Here is a 19116-nt window from a genome sequence, read left to right as displayed (position 1 = left end):
GTAGCCTAAACAAATTGAAAAGTAAACACTTCTTGTGTAATGTGGTTTAAAGTTGTTATGCTGGGACTCTGAGGGCAGCAGACACATATCAGCCTTAGGGAACACTATGATCTAACTTCTTTGCCAAAGAAGCACTATTACAGTGGCTGATAGCCGGTAAATGTAATTGTTGAAATCATTCCAACAGTTGGCTGGCAACCTTTACTGTAAGTTTAGAATACTGTCACCTTCTGTTCAGCAGGTCTTCTAGAACTCGTGATCTCATCAAGGACACCGGAAAGGTACCGCCCAAGTTAATATGCTATGATATCTTAACTTTGTATGTCAAAATTGACATTGTAAAATGACATTAAAGAGGGTTAGAGTGTGTCATAACGTTATTTAACCACATCTTATTTATTTTATTTACTGTCCAGAATTCTTATTATCTTGTATATTGTATTACTGTTGTTGCACATAGTCTTGTGGACCATGTCGTACCAACATTTTGGTACTTGCACCTGCAAGTGAATGTCAAATAAACCTCTCTTGATTCTTGATGCACATCATTACAATAAAGCTCCAAAAGAGCCAGAAATGTGGGCATAGCCTTTGACCCTGAGCTTAGCCATAGAATCAGCTTTCCAGCTGTAGATCATTATCAAATTTGTTTTCATCCTTTTCTATTAATGTCGGCATGGAATTTGTGCATTCTATAACTCACATGTTAGGTCCATGTGTATGTACTGTACATGTAAGTAGGCATTCCTGGGATATGTTGGGTTTTTTGCTCATCTCCATCCGATGATCCCTATATGTAGTTGTCACTGGAGTTTCAGATGTCAGAAACTACCCTTGCATCCAACCAAAACCTCAGAACATCCCCTCCTCCTAAACCTGGCCCCCTCTTGTCCAACCCCACTCAGCCCTCCCCATTTTCTGTCAGGAAATAAGAGTGTTCTTTCAGGGGGGGCGCCATCAGTATCACAACTGCGGACCTTAGACCTCAATCCGAAACAGTCCCAAGGGAACCATGCCTGTACCTAAGAGAGCAGGTAAGAGCCCATCCTCAACAGAATGGCTTTGAGAACATCTATGGGGTAGAAAATATGGACCAGAAGCATTATGCCTTGCTTCAGCATTTCTCATTGATTCTATTTTACTATAATTTGTCATTTCCGCCGCGAATAATCTACAGTGGACATACTTGGAGAAATTATTGTTTTTAGTTTTTTTTAGAAACTATGGGAATTATATTCGTCACAATATTTGTAATTTGTTGTGTCAATATGGTCGCAATTATCAAGTGTTAGGATCTCTGCAACACCTGTTTAAAACCTTATTTCAGTCTTTTTAGTTTTTCTTATTATTTTCGTATTTCTCTGGTTGCTTTTATGCATTTTATGTGTCATACTTAGAAATTATAATGACTGAATTGTCATCTGTGAATGCCTGTGAAGTGTTGCATTCACAACAACATTATCAAACTGGGTGGTTATGAGCTATCTACAACCAGCGTTGTAAAATGTGGGTGTTGAGTTTATGTTAAACTGGAATAGATGTAACGTACAGGGTGTAAACATAATACTGTATACTCTATTTATAATAGCTCTCTCACAACATTTTAGCTTTGAAACTGTAGATTTGTTTAGTGACCTTCAGAATGTTCCACAGTTTTGCTTACACCTGAATATTTCCCTTTCACTGAGCCAGAGGCATTATATTCCCATATCACTAAGCCAGTGGAATTATACTCCTCTACCGATAACCAGAACAATTTTTGCTGCATGTTGTTAGGTTCACTTACTTACTTAGGTGTTCTTAATTACGTATTTATGATGTGTTTATCATGTTGTTTATTGGACGTAGGTACTAGTTACTTCATGTTTATCATTTCTGGGTGTCATCTGCTGGCTGACAAACATCCTTGTTCTCCAATCTTCCTGCCAACTTGCTGCTCGTCAAATCGTCAATCATTTTCACACATGACATGTCACCAACCAGTTGGCTTTCCCAAGACCACTCGCACAAATGATACACCTGTAGAATCCCTTTATGAAACCTGACAATCTTTTCTTCTTGGATCGTTTCTCTTCCCTGGAGCATGCTATTCTTGCCCACCTCCTGTCAATTCTCTTACTTTCTCCAATTAATACATGTCACTTGATTGATATTAGGTGCCATTGTTTCCTGTTCAATGCATATTTCCAACCCTGTACATAAAAAAAGAAAAGAAAAGGAAGTCTGCAGCACACTGTAGATCCCTTAATTGCTTACCAACGCTTACCACCACCCCCCCCCCCCCATCCCATTCTCCCAACCACAATCCCTCTTGTTTATACTGCTTCCTCTGGCGCCCATGACTAATGAAGTGTGAGATGCGGTAACAGTAATTCAAACCCCAAAATGTGAGAGCCCTCATAGCCTTTGGATTTAGGATGGTATGTTAATGAGTATCATCCCTGAGTACTGTCAAGTTTATTTAGTTATCATGGCAATAGAATTAATTTTGCCATTTACAGTATGGTGATCGTATACAAATGCACTAATGTACGTGATATTAAATATGAAAATACTGATGCGGCGGATATTATAGGAGGATTCCCTTGTGCCTCGGTCGCATTTGCATATGAACTCAATCTATGCTCCATTACACAACAGTGCCACTTGTGGAACTAACTGATTTTCAGTAATTTTTGACGAGCGTCATTGTTCTGTGATTGTTTTTTGCTTCCCTTTCTGATTTCACCAGATTCCTCTTTTCGCTTAATTGTCAAAGTCTCCATCAACCATCTGTTTTCTGCATGTCCTTTTTTCCTATCCATCTCAATTGAATATCTCTCATCATCTGCAGCACAGGCTCACAGCCAGCAGATTTTGACACTAACAGGAACCAGAGGGATGACTGGGCAGTCTCCGCCCAAATCTCTGTCTGTCTGTCTGTCTGTCTGCCTGTCTGTCTGTCTTTCCCTCTATCTCTCTCTCAGTGCCCCATTCCCTCCCTCTTCTCGATCTCTCTTTCATCGTGTCACTTCATGGCACTATCAGTGGCTTCTCTGATCTTCATCTTGCTGCCTCAGTGGGATGTCGAACTCGATCTGTACAACCTGTACTGTCCCACTGCAAGGGGTCCATGAGGTCTGTCTCTCTAAATCCAAAACAAACATAGGCCAACTTCTCATTGGGTTGACCTCTAATGACTCCGCCACAACGGCCGTTCTCCCTGATATGTGGAGAGATGGATGGATGTTTAAGTGGTCTCCACCCATCCCTTATTCTGATTCGTAAACACCCGTGTTCAAGGCGTACAGTAACACTCAGTACAACATTATTTTGCATGCCTACGTTTAAAGGACCAGGTCACCTCTGGGACAACCAGATCTTATTTTATTGTTGTGTGGGACACGATCAACACAATCCTGAGTTATTTTTTGTGTTCAATCTGTGTTTTTAGATATTTTAGTATTTCAGCCAATTTCAGCATGCTACAACTGGTCATATGATGCAAAATGCATCATATGACCAGTTGTAGCATGCTGAAATACTAACATATCTAAAAACACAGATTGAATACAAAAAATAATTCAGGATTGTGTTGATCGTGTCCCACACAACAAAATAATAAGATCTGGTTGTCCCAGAGGTGACCTTGTCCTTTAAGATTACATATCCACGTATTCCCCCCCAAAATGCACTCCAATTAGGTGTTTATTATAGCTGCCCTCTACTATTCCTTATTTTATATATATATAAGTGGTAGAAAAGCAATTTACCATTTGAGGATCGTGGGTTGTTGTACCACTGGAAACAGTGGTAAATCAGCCAACAACCCACTCCCTCTCATGGTAAATGGCTTACACACACACACACACACACACACACACACACACACACACACACACACACACACACACACACACACACACACACACACACATATATATATAATATATACTATACAGACTCTCTCCTATCGAATTGCGCTGGCTGGGGACAGGAGTGGAGATAAACCCATTGCAGGACTGCCACAGTGCTTCTCAACAAACTATTGATTTTAGCCAATAAATGGATTGTATAGTTATTCAACATTGATTCATATTACACAGTACGCATCTCCTCGCGTTGCGAGCCGTTCTGGCCACTGGCCGTGCCACCTGTGTCCACTCTGAGGAGGGAGCACTGTTACCGGCCACTGTGGCCAGAATAGCTCGCTTACAGTGCCAGAGATCCAGAGCTTGGAATCTATGACCGCACCTCCAGAGCAAGGGTCAGGGGGTCCTTGAGGGAGTTCCAGAAGATCTCCAGGGAAATTAGGAACAGTTAAACACTTAAGCCCTTTTTATTATTTTATTACCATTATTTGATTTGATGTTTAAAACCAACTCAAGAACAGCTACAGTATCAATTGAGATGGTGCTCGAGACTGGACCAGTCATGTTTTACTGCTGTCATTGTTGATGGTGTGTCTGTCTACGTATGTCATGAATGTTCCTCTGTCCTATTTTACCTTTATACGTCTCAAATGCCCATGAGAAACCATCAATCACTATCAGTATCTGTTTATCCACCTGTTGATTTCGGTGGGGCTTTACTGTTGATCCCATTGAGTGTGCCTGGATATCTGCCAGGGCTTAGCATTTGCAGAAAAGCCAGAGGACTGTCACACGGTACTCGCTCCCCCTCACTTCACCTATTCCACAGTATTAATTCTCCTACCAAAGAGTATTGAGGTGTTCACAACTTCTGGTTCTGTGAGAAATCCTTACTCTAATAGGAATCATAAATCTATTTATGCTCTTATTTCAAAGCAGTTGTTTTGCTGTTTGAAGCCTTTCGTGTGGTGTAGAATGTCTCCTGAAGTTTTCCCTTTATTAATGTATCCGTGCATCAACTCAATAATTCCCTCTTAATACGCCCTGATCTCTGCAAGTGCCGTGCCGTAACTCTGTCCAGCTCACTACGTGCCCTGTTTCACATGCCCTAGCCCTTTAAGGGAGAATTCCAGGGGTCTGCAGGGAGGAAGCGAGGAAAGATGGATGGAGTGAGCTGTCATCAAACTCTTCCCTCTCCACTGGTGTCCCAAGAAAACCATCTGACCTTCACTCTACCTCTCTCTCTCTCTCTTTCTTGCCAAATCTCTACCTCGTGCTATACTCCATCTGTTGTTTAGCATTATGCATAGTGTTTATAAGCATACTGTCTTTTGAAGTGACATGCTCGACTTCAATGAGTGTGCTTGTTCAGCCGACTGGTTTGTGTGGACAATTTCCAGAACCAAAATCTATCTAATCCTGTAATTGGATCCTAAGCCTCAGTATAGTTCATGTAATAGCCCCACATACCCACTCAATTATCAAATGTTCTAGTCTTAGAAACCGTGGGTCAGGTAATTAGGTTCACTGTATGGTCCCTTTCAAAGCTGTAGTTGTTCTATATATTTAGGTTTTCATTTCATTGCCCCACGACACAACGTAATTTGGCCTTTTAAGGCAGTGGTTCTCAAAGTCTCTCAGAGACTCTGTGGGTTCCTTTTGGGTGGTCTAAATTGACCCATACAAGTCTGTAACTCTGACATTGTACAAATGGAACAAAACAAATGGAACAAAATGAACCCTAACGGGTTCATTTGGTTCCATTTGTACACTGTCAGAGTTAAGGGGATACCTTGAGAATTGAAAGTTTGAGAAACAGTGTTTTAAGGCATGGCCTTTGTTGGCATGGGATGCATACATTAAAAGCCAATTGGGCTAGCAGCCATCGCCATCCATGCTTGCAAATTAGACAAATCTTTGTTTGAGTCATTGGCCAACATGTTTGAATAGCAATGCTCTCTAGCTTCGCATGTACCCCTTCATATCTGATGTCGACAGATGTTAGAACAAGCTACCATTTTTCATTGCAGTCGTCATCCTGTTGGCTACTTTCACAAATGCCAACCGCAGAGGTTATGTTTCTCCAACGGCACTCAAACAGGTGCCAGGGTGGAGTATTCGATGCAACAGAGCTGTGCTCAAAGAGCTGACTCTCCGATCCCTATCAGCAACATGTTGGCACTTGGCAAGGCTGTCATGATCAATGAACACCTGTCAACCTCGGAAAGAAATAGCCTTCCATTTGTGCCACAAGCAGCCCAAGATCGTTGCCGTAGGACAGATGCTAATGGAGCAATGAGTTGATCTGTTCACCCTTCAAATTTATTCCCTCACTGAGTGCTATCATATGTCTATGGATGCTAATTGCTCTGATTGCTTGAGTCTCAATGCCAAGAGCCTGCTTGGTTTTTCTCAGCCGTGGATCATGATAGTCTTGAATCAAGGTTAGGCTTGTCTGTATTTTCATAATTATTGTGGTGGGTTCTAATACGTAGACAATCAGCTTCAGGTTAACTCCTTCCGTCTTACATCAGAAAGATTCTGGGCAAGATATTTCATTCTCCAGGATTGATGATTTAAGATTACCGGTACATTATTTGATCAAATGGGAGAAGGAAGTATGGGGTTTGACCTCAGGTTGTGAATGAACCTAAATTAGAAGATGAACACCATCATCACATTGTCAAGTTGTACAGCACAATTATTTTGCTGGACAAGAGGAATGGATTGGAGACTATGTATACTATTATGCTGATTCAGAGTATAAATAATTACATGATACAACTCTTAAAATCAACCAGGCTTACTTACTGCTTGCCCTGGAATAATAATGGTGCAGTTGCTCAAATGTTCAAATAAAAGCCAAACAGGTATTTCTAGAGTAGAATTTAACTTTACTTTCATGGATGGTAACTGGTAAAACGGCCATAATCTGCTTTATACACATACATTTAAATTTGACACTGATGCACTGTAACTGGCATGAAACTGTAATGGCTTAATAGGTGAGAAAGTGGGATGCCAGCGAGTGTTTGAGTACCTATCGTCTACACCATGGGTATTCAACTGGCGGCCCGCGGGGACCTTCCTTGTGGCCCCTGGAGCAATTTTGAAAAGAATAATAATAATAATAATAATAAAAAAAAAAGATTTTGGGAAAACAAAACAAAAAAAAAAAAGTTTTTTTGTGGAGGCTAATGAACGTTATAGGTATGGTTTGTGCGATATGAAACGTGAGCTTCATTTTACCATAATCACAGTAGGCTAATCCCTAATCATATTCCATCATATTCAAGTGAAGTGACTCCAGTCAGAGCACTGCAGCAGAGTGGAGTGTCTGCGACCCACCTGATCCTCGTTGAGCATCAAAGAAGGCAATTGTGTGTGCAGTCAGACTGTGCACTGTCAATAAGGTCGACATCAATGCCAGGTTGGCCATCACTAGTGTGATGTAGTTAGCACTAGGTTTTACCAAGAAAGCATGTTTACAGTTGTCAACTTGTTGAACAGAAATTAAGCACTTTAAGTATTCTACTTGAAAAGTATTCTGCTTTGCAATGTAGTTTGATGTGGTCGTGCCGTTGTTTCAAGTGTACAATGGGGGGGGGGGGGGGGGGGGGGGGGGCGTTAGTGCGGCCCCCGGCCCCTTGGGTTTCTGTCAATGTGGCCCCCTGGACAATTTAGTTGAATACCCCTGGTCTACACAGAAGCGTGCTGGCATCCAGGCCAGAGTGTGGATCATATCCAGTCTGGACGTATCCTGAGAAAACCAATAGACTCACTGACAAGCAGGAGAAAATGAGACGTGCAAGTAACAGTGGTGTGAAGCAAAGTTATTATAGTTAACGAACACTAACATAACTAGTAAGACGCCTCAGGGCGCCATGTATCGGACCAGTTATGGAGACCCCTGGTACCCATATATGGAGATCCATGTTCTGTATATGGAGATATGCTGTGAGAGCCAAACATGCTTACTCAGTTTTATTCGTTATGTGAAAGTCTTATGATGTCTATGACATCTGACATCATACCCTTTCATGCCCATACATGGAGGTCTGTAGAACCAGCCACACAGATATGGGCTGTCTTGGCCATCTGTCCTGGCCATATATGGATACTGTTAGTGTGGTATGTGGCCGAAGTGGCCTCCATATATGGGCATTCCCATATGAAGTCCTGTTAGATATTGATGACATCAAGGAACTCCATATATGGGCATAAAGGGATTCTGTTAAGGGGAACACACACTGGACGCAGAGGCGGCACGGAAGCGGCGCATCAAAACATACGGCCAAATTATTTTCAATGAACTAGCCCACACCGGCGGTGTCAGACGCGCGCAGCCGCGGGTCTGCCGCGCCGATACGCCACTGTTCTATTTTTCCAGCGTTGCCACGTGGGGAACATGTTCTCCCATGGTTCTCCCCACCGGGGGAAATGGATGTGCTGTGTGGCAGCGCGCCGCATCCAGTTGGGATTACCACGCGGCACTTCACGTGCGTTGATACCGCGACGCGACCCTGCGCAGCCGCCCGCGTCCAGTGTGTGCTCCCCTTTAGTGTGACATCACAGTGAAGCCAGAGCATGATGTCAGAGCGGCAAACCCATTCTGTTAAGAGTGGTTCCCCTGACATCACAGTGATGTCAGAGCCATATTACAACAAAACAAAACTTTCACGAACACTAAACCTAAGCCTTAAAACTAACATAACCTAGCTAACCCACTTTAAAAAAAATATTAAAATTAAACTGAAATTGGAAACTAAAAGTCTAAAAATCTAAAAATAAAAACAAATATGAAAATACAAAACTATGATAACCTTTGTGTCAGACAAAGTGTATTCATAGCCTCAACCAGCCCCCCTGCTGTCAGTGACCGTGATGTGTGTCTTTAACCCATGTTAAGTTTAGGCTTGGCATTCGTCATGCTGTAACCTAAACCTCGGCTAGCATGAGGAAAATACATGAATCAAAGACTCGAAATGAATGTCAGAGATTTAACTGATGGCGTAGTCACCTTGGATTATTTTTTCCCTGTAACTTGGTCACGTAAACCAATCTGAAAGGAATTAGTGAAACTATCCAGTATCTGCTAGACATAAGTCAAATACTGTGGTTTAACTCTGACAGTGTAAAAATGGACCCAAATGGACCTATAGGTGTTTTACTGTGCAGATGCTCTCTATTCCTCTTTCAGTCTCTCTCTCCCCTTCCCCTCTTCAGACACATTGAAATTAAGATATGTTTTCTTTTTTATAGGAAAGAATTCCAATGGTGCAGCAAAAGGTAACCCCCCCCCCCCCCCCCCATAAACAAATAAATAAACCAACTATGTTTACTAAATTTCAAAGGATACCATCAAATAATTATTCTTTTCTGTTTTCTCTCCTTCGCTCCCATCTTAGAAGTAAAGCTCCCTCCGTATGAGCCAAATATTCCTGAACCGACCACCAGGGCAGAACTAATGAAATGTAAGGCTTTGTGTTTTTTCTTAGAGTACTATTTCTATGCATTTGTTGCATTTATGTTGATGTATTGATGTATTACCTTGCTCATTGAGAATCGCTCTGGATTAAGAGTTTCTGCTAACTGCCTAAATTGTAAATTGTAGTTGTGATTTGTCTTTTACCATTTTTAAGTTCCAATTTAAAATCAGTTTTGAAGCAGCTCCCACTGTCTCCTGTGCGAATCGTGTTGATGACCTAGTCTAACGACATCCTGTGGAAAGACAAGACACAGAGCATTCTTATCGGCTTGGTGTTCTCTATGTTTGCTTTATAGATCTTGACCTCCTCCTTGTCTGAACTCTGCCCCCTACTTCATCTCTACTGGTATTAATTTCCATCCCTGTCATGTCTACCTGCAGATTGGATGCCTCTTAGTTTGGATGACAAAACTGCCCAGAAGCTGCTGTGGGTCTCAGAGGGTAACACCAAGGTGGCTCGCCCATCAGATGACAGAACGTGCCCATACCCAGCCAAACCTGAGAGATATGAACACACACCACAGGTGGGTAGGCTAAGGGCCGCATTCAAGTCCATGCTCAGCACAGCAGACACTAATCTGTTGTTTTGCAGTATTTGACAACCAGTACAGTGGGTAATTTTTTGATATGCATTTGGCAGCGGACCCCCACTTGAAAGGATTCTGTGCCAAGCACAAGAGAAGATTTGTCAAAGGTTTTTGAAAAATCAAAAAGGGCTAAAGTGTTTAACTGTTCCTAATTTCCCTGGAGATCTCCCTCAAGGACCCCCTGACCCTTGCTCTGGAGGTGCGGTCATAGATTCCAAGTTCTGGATCTCTGGCACTGTAAGCGAGCTATTCTGGCCACAGTGGCCGGTAACAGTGCTCCTCAGAGTGGACATTGAGTTCTGTGGCACGGCCAGTGGCCAGAACGGCTCGCAACGCGAGGAGATGCGTAATGTGTAATATGAATCAATGTTGAATAACTATGCAATCCATTTATTGGCTAAAATTAATAGTTTGTTGAGAAACACGCTGTGGCAGTCCTGCAATGGGTTTATCTCCACTCCTGTCCCCAGCCAGTGCAATTCCAAAGGGGGGAGTCTGTATATATATATATACAAATAAAAAAGCATTGGATAGGAGTTATGCATTAAATTATAACCCGGTATCCCAGTCACAATAACATTACTTATGTAATTTGTTCTTGTTTCAATCTGCATACTTGGATCAATGCAAGTTTCTTCTAATAAAAGCCAAGCTTTCAAATAGATGACCTTCATCGATGCCGAGGTGAAGGTCGTCTGAACGAAAACTTGTCTCCTTCCCTCAAGATGACCATCATCTGAGCCCTGATCTGATGAAGCTTGATTTTAATAAAATAAATTGAACCAAGTGTGCAGAACCTCCTTCCCTTATACTATTCAGTTTTATCTTTTCCAAATATTGAGTTCTGACTTCAGTGTAAAAGTTGACTTGTGTAATGGAGTAGCCCTACGTGAAGCTTACAAACCCAATATCATCTCTGGCCAAGTAGGAATTCCTCTTTGGCTGAGTTTGAACCCCAGGTGTTGCAATCGCAAGGACCCTTCGGGGTGCAAATATTTAGCCTTAAAGGAGTAGTTCACCCCCAAAATGACTTTTTGTCTATTGATTACTCTCGCCATGGAGACTTGAGTTCAATAATATTTTTGGGTATTTGTCACATTCCTAAGACAATAAATTTGATTACAATAAATTCACCCCCATTGGTTCCTCATCCGGAATCAATGCGAGTTAATTTACTTTTTAACTTTTTTTGTCTTAGGGAACGCGACAAAAACAAAAAAATATTATTGAACTCAAACCTCCACGGCACGAGTAATCAATAGAAAAAAAGTCATTTTGGGGGTGAACTACTCCTTTAACTCTCAAGTTAAAATAACACTGTGCTGCTGTGTTTGTTTCAAAGTGTTAGAACATGCTAACTCTCTCCTGTCCTACATGCAGGTGCTGTGTAAGGAAGGGCTGCAGGGCTCACGGGGGTACTGGGAGGTGGACTACGAGGGCTGGGTTGTGATCGGTGCGGTGTATGCAAGTTCAGGACGGAAAGGCACAGACGGGCCTTGCGGCTTGGGAGAGAACGACAGCTCCTGGGGTGCAGGCTGGGCCGGGTCCTGCTACCACGTGTGGCACAATGCTGAGAGCGTGGAGGTGCAGCTCCCACTGGCGTCAAACATTGGAGTGTACGTTGATCAGCCTGCCGGCATCATCAAGTTCCTCATAGTAGAGGGAGAGAGTGAGGGCGAGAAGGAAGTACAGCTCATTCACAAGTACAAAACCAGCTTCAAAGACAAGCTGTTACCCGGGGTCTGGGTCGGCACAAATTCATTTTGCAAATTCAGACAAAACAATCAGTAACGTATGATGATATAGAACAGTGATTCCCGAACCTTTTAGCGCAAGTCTCAAAAGAAAAATATTGTCTCCCCAGAACCCCCAAAAAATACATTATAATCACTTTATATATTCTATTTCAGAAAGTGAAAATAGCTAATCTACAAGCTCACAACAAATCACATACTGTAGCAACGTGCTGTTGGCTTGTAGATTGGCTACCGGTATTTACATTTCTGAAATTATTGTTTTAAAGAAATTCTGGGGGGAAGAATGTTTTATTTGGAAAATCTAAAAACAAAAAGGGATATTTACTCCTGATCCATGAAAATGATTGCGTGACCCCAAAAAATGGTCCCAAGTCGAACCCATAATTTGTTTGGGAAACACTGATTATAGAACTTTGGATGTTTGGGGAACAATTGTTGAGAGTAAGACACATCATTGCAGATTTTGATTTTGATCTCTCTAATACAGTTGATGTCTGTAACATGACAATATCCATACGGAATTACGGATGCCTGACTAATAAATTATTGTAGGCTATAGCCTACCTACAGTATTTATGTATTATAATTAGAGTAGACAAGCGTGCTATATATATGCTATAGAAAGTTTGTTTAGAATTAGAGCCTGTATTATTTTATATTTTATTTGTGTTCATGTGAATGAGTGAATAAATACAACCACTGTGTAATAACACTATGGTCCAATATTGTTTGTTTCCTAAATCAGTTAAACAGAGTTTACAAAACCTGAAGACGCTGCCATTGTTTTATTACATTTGGCTCCAATTACATTATTGGAGATTAATGACATTATTATTAACACAAATCAATACTACACAAAGTTCGACCATATTCCATATTGTCAGAGGACAGGCTATCACTGCATGTTTTCTATTGCTCACATTTAATCTCATATGTTGCCATCATTGATTTACTGTTGCACTATTTCAAATGTAGAGCTCACAGCACTCTCTGGTGGGGATCAATAATATTGCAACATCCATCAGGAGGTTTGGAACTTTTAGATCACAGAAGCCCAAATTGACTTAGTTAGAAAAAAGAAGAGAGATTTATAGAGCAATTAACACTTGGGATGCCATTATTTTTGTAATTATTTGGATACAGAGTGCTGCCATTCACTGCGCTTTATTTTGAAGAGCCTATGGAGATTACACGCTTCCTGATGATGGCGGCCGAGTTTGCACGGGATATCAAGTTTTTTCGCTCACCAGCCGTAGCGTGATAACGGGACTGTGGCGTCGCACCACAGTAATTCTTATCACGTTCCTGGACGTTTTTGAAAAGCACAGTTCTATTAATAGTTTACAGGTGTTAACAATGACATATGAAACAGGCTTATTCATTAGGTTTTGCTCCTTTATTTGAAACAAAAGTAACATTTACCTGCTTTTGAATAATGGGACATTTCTTTTAAACTAAAACCGTCTCTCGCTCACACACTCACAATTTCTTTCTCATTCAACCAGATACTTGGAGCATAATGATACCCTCCACCATACCTTAGGTAGCTTTACAATCATTCTAGCAGTCAGTCATTCATTGGCAAAAGTAAAAGTACAAATATGTATGTTCTGAAGCCTAATTTATGCTTTGGCAAAAGTCGTATTTAAAAAAAAAAAAAGAAAAGAAAAACGTCCGAAACATAAATTAGGCTTAAGGAGGCACAGATGTCCTCACTCATTTTAAAAGCTATAAGCTTTGTGTTGACTCAACCATTTTGTTATCTTTCACCCCTTTTCAGCTTTGCCCCACAAAGTACAAAACCAATGGCTGTCAGATAAGCCATGATAGAAAAAGGTTTTAGTGTTTACGACGGTCAGTGCAGCAGGTCACTACAGGTACATCTTGGGATCCGATCTGAAAGGTGTGTGGTAGCTAGTGTTTTTGTGTAGGATGAATTGGAGTTGTGTTGAGAATGACATTAGTGTGTACAACACAGCCTTGCTTTGCGCCAGTTATTCCTTGCAGCATTAATTTTGGTTAGTGATAAATGGAGGTACTACTTTTTATATGGTTTGAGTCGTATACATTACATATGGCAGGCAATCATGGTCTTGTTATTGTATTACACCATTGCCATTGTACTCTCACTCCACAACTCCACCCTTCTCTCTCTCTCTTTTTCTCTGTACCCTTATGATCAATGTTTAAGGGAGAAGTCTCCTGTGTTGAGACGAGGGCGAGGCAGTGCTCCAAACATCTCTGTTCCATCAGTGGCTCCAGGGGCAAGTAGGGCCTTCATGCTGGCGGCAATGTGCTCCAGGTCAGCACAGCCCACCTGAAGGAGGCACAGAGGGAGCGTTGGAGTTAGGATGTGTGGAGTGGTTGGAGGGAAGTGGTTGGAGGGAATAAACTGTGACAGCGGGTCTTGAAAGACTTTCCCAGGCTGGGAATGCCAAAAAATAAATCCAGGCTCTTGCCCTGAGGCCCATGATATCTGAATTATTCCTTGTTGTGTGGGGACAAGACAGAAGCCATCAGGTCTCAACCCATAGTTTTACAAAACAATGGACTGAGAATGTATGAAATGTATTAGGGCTGTCAAAAATTTGAGCATTAACAAGTGAATTATTTGAAATGTTAAATGTGTTAATAAAAATAAAAAAACATTATGTAATTAACTCTTTTACCACGGAACAAGCGTTTGTTTTTTGTTTCACCTGTCCTCTGCGCAATAATGAGCGTTTGTTCGTTCTTTTCACCGCCACAGCCTGTCTGCGCAAATGAGGGGTGGCGCAGGTGTGTACAGCAGCAGCTGCTCCCGTAACGCTAGTCTGTTATCTTCAGCGCACATAAACAATAATGGCGGCGGGATCACTTCTCTGGTCGTTTTCTCAGACTGGATCTACTTTCTCTATTTCTGTGTCTGAAAACTGGAGCAAAACGAGGGAGAGGAAGAGCGTCTTGTTCCGTAATGGCTGCGCCCATACTGTTGTGTTTTTTTTCCCCACTATTCCGTGAGCGTTGCAGACGACTTTTACACAAGACCGCGATTGGAAATAATGGATGGCTATTTTTCTATAAATTCGCAAAGGTAAGCTACTTTGATGGCCGTGAGCAGACTGTAAACAACCTAAAGTGTTATTCAAGAACCACACGCTCTCAAAAACTGATGGCCACATGAAGCAGCCCCGCCTCTCACTTCTTGGCAATCGACTCATCAGCCATTGCATGACTGCGAATATTATCAAGTGATATTACAATGTTCAAGCAAACTTGTGACACTAACCCGTTCCCCACTGTTGCCGTCTCCTTGGCCAGGTCTGTTTCCTCTGTAGCCCCACACAGGTACAGATACAGGAAGCGAGCGAGCCATGGCCATAGTGTTGGTGTGGCGCGATGAGAACGCAGCCTGACCCATAGCCATGCCCCGCGAGGGTGGTGGAGCATCTTCACTCAGGGAACCTAGAACGAAAGAATTAAGATGAATACATCAACATAGCATGCCAATCCTGCATACATACAGTGTGTGGCTGAGTCCCCATTTCCAAATATCACTCTTACCGTCAGTACTCTCCTCCTCCCCATCAGACTCAAAGAATGGCTCACAGTCACGAGACAGCGAGTCTTCATCCATAGAGAACACTCCTGAAATACAGAGGGACACACAACAAGTGACCATTCATGTCAATGTCCATTAACAGCTGCATACATAAACATGAGACCATATGCGAATACAAGCCCTAAGAAACCTTATGCACACTGGTTTGAAAACCAATCAAAATTTCATCCCAACATAAAGGACCACCACAAAAGTATTTGCATTGGTCAATCAATACGTTTTTTTGTGTTACTTTTTTTTTAAGCCTTCACACAGTTTAAGCCCATGCGTGTATTTAGTATTTAGTATCGGTAGCAGAGATCTCTTGATAGTATGGCTGTGCAAGACTATTTTTGTCATGACTGTTCAAATCAGTCTAGAACACAATGATGACGCAACTTTGACAAGTTTCAAGTCTCTGTAAGTTGATTTTCATACCATATAGAAATGAATGAATCCCATGGCTTTCTTATAAATCTATTACAGTATGATTTTTAATTGATAATGGTGGGTAGCAGTAGTAACATCAACTATACAGTGAATCATAGTCAGTGGGCTAAGCATGCCAGACCAGACCATCAGTCATTTAATACAGTGGTCATCAACCTTTTCAGGCTGTGACCCCCAAAATAATAATATTTTAATATGGGGACCCCCCACCCTGACGAGCACTAAGAGTTGAGCCATTAGGTACATTTTGTGGTTCTATTGTGAAAATAGCCGATCTAGATGCGTTGCGAGGCGTTGAAATGTGCAGAGAACCTCTATACACTTAAACTTTATGTTGGTGAGAAAACAATGTTGCACATTAAGTTAATCATCCGGGGACCCACCAAAATCATTTGGGGTCCTGGCCCACAGGTTAAGAACCACTGATTTAATACACCTCAAATGCAATCATGGGGAAAACGATGACGGCAAGATGGGTCCTCACCGGCACTTTCATTCAGATTATGTCTTCTTTCATCTACATCCTCCTCCTCTTCCTCATCCTCACACTCTTCCTCCAAGTCCAGGATCCTGGGCCTCTGTACCCCTTGCTCCACTGCATCAAGCACACCCATCTCCCCTTCCCCGTTCTGTCCAGCAGCCTGGCCAATGACGGCTCCTGGACTGTAGATTGACGGATAGCTTTGTGAATAAAGTCTGGTATTGGGACTGCCTGTGTCTGGACCACCCTCCCCGGTAAGGCTCTGAAACAAGAAGCCAACACACAAACGTCATGAATATCACCGCCGTTCAGCACAGCAGGCGTCAGACAGACTGACAAGCATGAAGAGCATACCTAGGCCTAACACAATTTTTACATAATCGTCTAATCGCAATTATTTGACACAATCGCAAATGAATTTGTCATAATCTTTATAATTGTTTACATGTTGAAAAATGTTCATGTTCTCAAACATTTTCAAAAATAGTGGAAATAGCAGATCGGCTATTTCCACTATCAATGTTCTTTTTTAAGTATAAAGTTGCCAAATGTGTCAGTAATTTCTTTGAATATTTAGGTTATGTGTCATATCTGCCATGTGCAACTTCAAAGCCTACAAGCCAAACAGAAATGTAATTGTCAACGAGGAAAACACAGTTAAAATTGTTAATCGCAATTATTTGAGTGATCGTCACGTAAAATGTCATTGTGACAGCCCTAAGCATTCCACTCACTCACCCCCCTTGTTCCAGTGAGGTCTAAGGGCAAGTCAACCACCAGCTTGGTTCCTCCTTGTCCTCCGGCCTGGCGCGTGTGCCTCTGGGCTGTTAACATGGACGTAGAGTGCAGCACGGCAATGTCTTCCATGTAGCGCCGCGCAGACTCTGCCAGAGCACCCTGACCCCATACGTTATAAGCAAAATCACACTTCCTCTGCAAGGCACTGCTGCTCTCCCTGTTCCTCACGCCGTCTCCCTCCGCAGCTGATGGTCGGAATTTCTTACAGGCTGTGAGAATGGCCAGGCCACAACCAGATTTTTGGCAATAAGCTTCTGCAGCAGAAAGTAGTGCCAACCAGCTTTCTCTGTGGTTGTCTGGGATCTCTGGGTCGGAGGACTGGGTAATGGAGGCCATAATGGTTGCAATAGGTACTGCCAATGGCTCACTTGCGCTAGTAGTTTTGTACTTTGTATAATAGCTAGGTTTTGAAGGAATGTCGTATTGCTAAGGAACGCCTTTTGTTGGTCAAGAGTTTGAAGGTATAGTTTAATCTGAAACAGGTTTACCAATTTAGATGTTGATCAGGAGTGCTTAAATGTAAAATGTTAACTTTGACAAGTGGTTTCTTTGTTTTGCTGAAATATGGCAGTAATGTTCTTCTGTCTTGCTGGTTTAGGCCTATCTTTGTATTTTAAGAAGGGAAAAAAAGGTTGCTACACCTTTTTCTAAAGAGGCACTGAGTGACTATAAGATATGGTAGATAGGCCGTGTCTTTATGCATTGGAGTCAGGGGAGAGATGGAGACTTGTTCCTCGCTGCTGGTGTTACCTGCCAGAAAAGAAAGCAATACAGGTGATGTCACAAAAATAGAAAATGATGGGACCAGTCACACTGAGACTGTTCTGTAAATAATGATAGTTAGGAATAGGAACCAAATGGACCCTTATGGGTTTAACTCTGGGTATGCAACTGAGTGTACAAATGGTCCATTTGGTTCCATTTGTACACTCAAAGAGTTAAATTAATTTAGATTTTACAATATTTCAGTACGAGAGATAGAAATGCCATTACATTTAGCCTAATGCATGACAAACTGATCAAAGCCTAAACATCTTCTCTAATGGGGGTCCCAGGCAGCAGGCATATATTTTCAAATGGGGGTCCGCGGGCAACTAATAAGTGTCAATTTGGGGGGTACTCAGTCCTTGACGTGAGTTTGAGAACCACTGATTTGGACAACGTGCGTTACGTGACTAAACTGAAATATCCTAAGAACCATGAATCATGATGCAAGCAATCTGGCTAGCCATTGTCAAAAACAAGTTCCTTAGCAGCAGAGTCTGTTCTTGAGAGATTATGATGCAAGTGATCCAACAGTGATCCAACAGTGACACCCCCCCCCCTATCGCTCATTCGTTAAGCTGCTAGCAATAACAACTGGTGGTGCAAAAAAAGAAAAAAAAAAAAAGAAAAAAAGATTGACGATACTCTCGATTACAATTCCCTTTATCTTCAATGTAATATTTGCCATCTATTCGGCGGACCCTTTTTAAAATTGCACGCCACGGACTTTTCTGCATGACTGCAGTTGTGTTGTTGATCTTGTTTGTTCACTGTTGCAAGCTGGTTGGCTCAGCTGTGTCTGTGCACCCTCCTCATGACCACATTTCACCTCCATTTTTCGGCTCTGTTAGAAGCTCCTCGCGTAACTATTTATGTAACCCACGAGCACAGAAGTTCACTTACGCATTCAGCTCCTTCCTTCCAGACTGTCAGATATACATTGACCTTAAACTTAGTTCTATTAGTTCCTTCTTTGTCCGCCTTCTCCAAGGATTGCTCTCTCTCCCCTAGACTGAGACTCCGACGCAGCCTGTTTACAGACGTTCCAATCAGACGCACGTTGGACACGTGACCGTTGGGCTCGGTGGACGAGCTCGTACTCGTGCTCTCTCGTGCACGCGGACGAATGAAGGCTCCGAGAGGCGAGAGGGTTTCCTTTCCTAGTTCCTCTTGGTTCCTTTCCTGCTCCCTCGTCTTACCAAACAACTAAAGTGCTCTTCAATCACATCTATCTTGGTTGGTTGGTTGGTTGATTATTTACTGATTGATTTCATTCTGAACTCTGCCATACGACTTAATTTAAATACAAATACAAATACATATACATGGGGGGGCAAAATAGCAAGCTGATCTACAACA

General features: G+C 42.1%; 2 protein-coding genes across 2 annotated transcripts; one reads left to right on the top strand and one right to left on the bottom strand.

Moving 5' to 3' along the window:
- Positions 1–1012: 1012 nt before the first annotated feature.
- On the top strand, positions 1013–11717 carry LOC308282878 (stonustoxin subunit beta; the record flags this gene model as incomplete). Its single annotated transcript, XM_080723265.1, has 4 exons — positions 1013–1034; positions 9260–9325; positions 9721–9863; positions 11307–11717. 4 exons carry the CDS (start codon positions 1013–1015, stop codon positions 11715–11717), a joined length of 642 nt encoding a protein of 213 aa, XP_080579391.1.
- An 890-nt stretch (positions 11718–12607) lies between these two features.
- On the bottom strand, positions 12608–18797 carry akt1s1 (AKT1 substrate 1 (proline-rich)). Its single transcript, XM_080723604.1, has 6 exons — positions 18661–18797; positions 16933–17742; positions 16198–16456; positions 15227–15310; positions 14952–15127; positions 12608–14000 (listed from the first exon to the last, which is right to left on the bottom strand). Exons 2-6 carry the CDS (start codon positions 17326–17328, stop codon positions 13863–13865), a joined length of 1053 nt encoding a protein of 350 aa, XP_080579730.1. The 5' UTR covers positions 17329–17742; positions 18661–18797; the 3' UTR covers positions 12608–13862.
- Positions 18798–19116: the final 319 nt, after the last annotated feature.

Source organism: Nannobrachium achirus, assembly GCF_963921795.1.
Source record: "Nannobrachium achirus genome assembly, chromosome: 4".
Classification (NCBI taxonomy): domain Eukaryota; kingdom Metazoa; phylum Chordata; class Actinopteri; order Myctophiformes; family Myctophidae; genus Nannobrachium; species Nannobrachium achirus.
The sequence above is the reverse complement of the archived record's forward strand: the minus strand, read 5'-3'. Positions and strand labels throughout refer to the sequence as shown.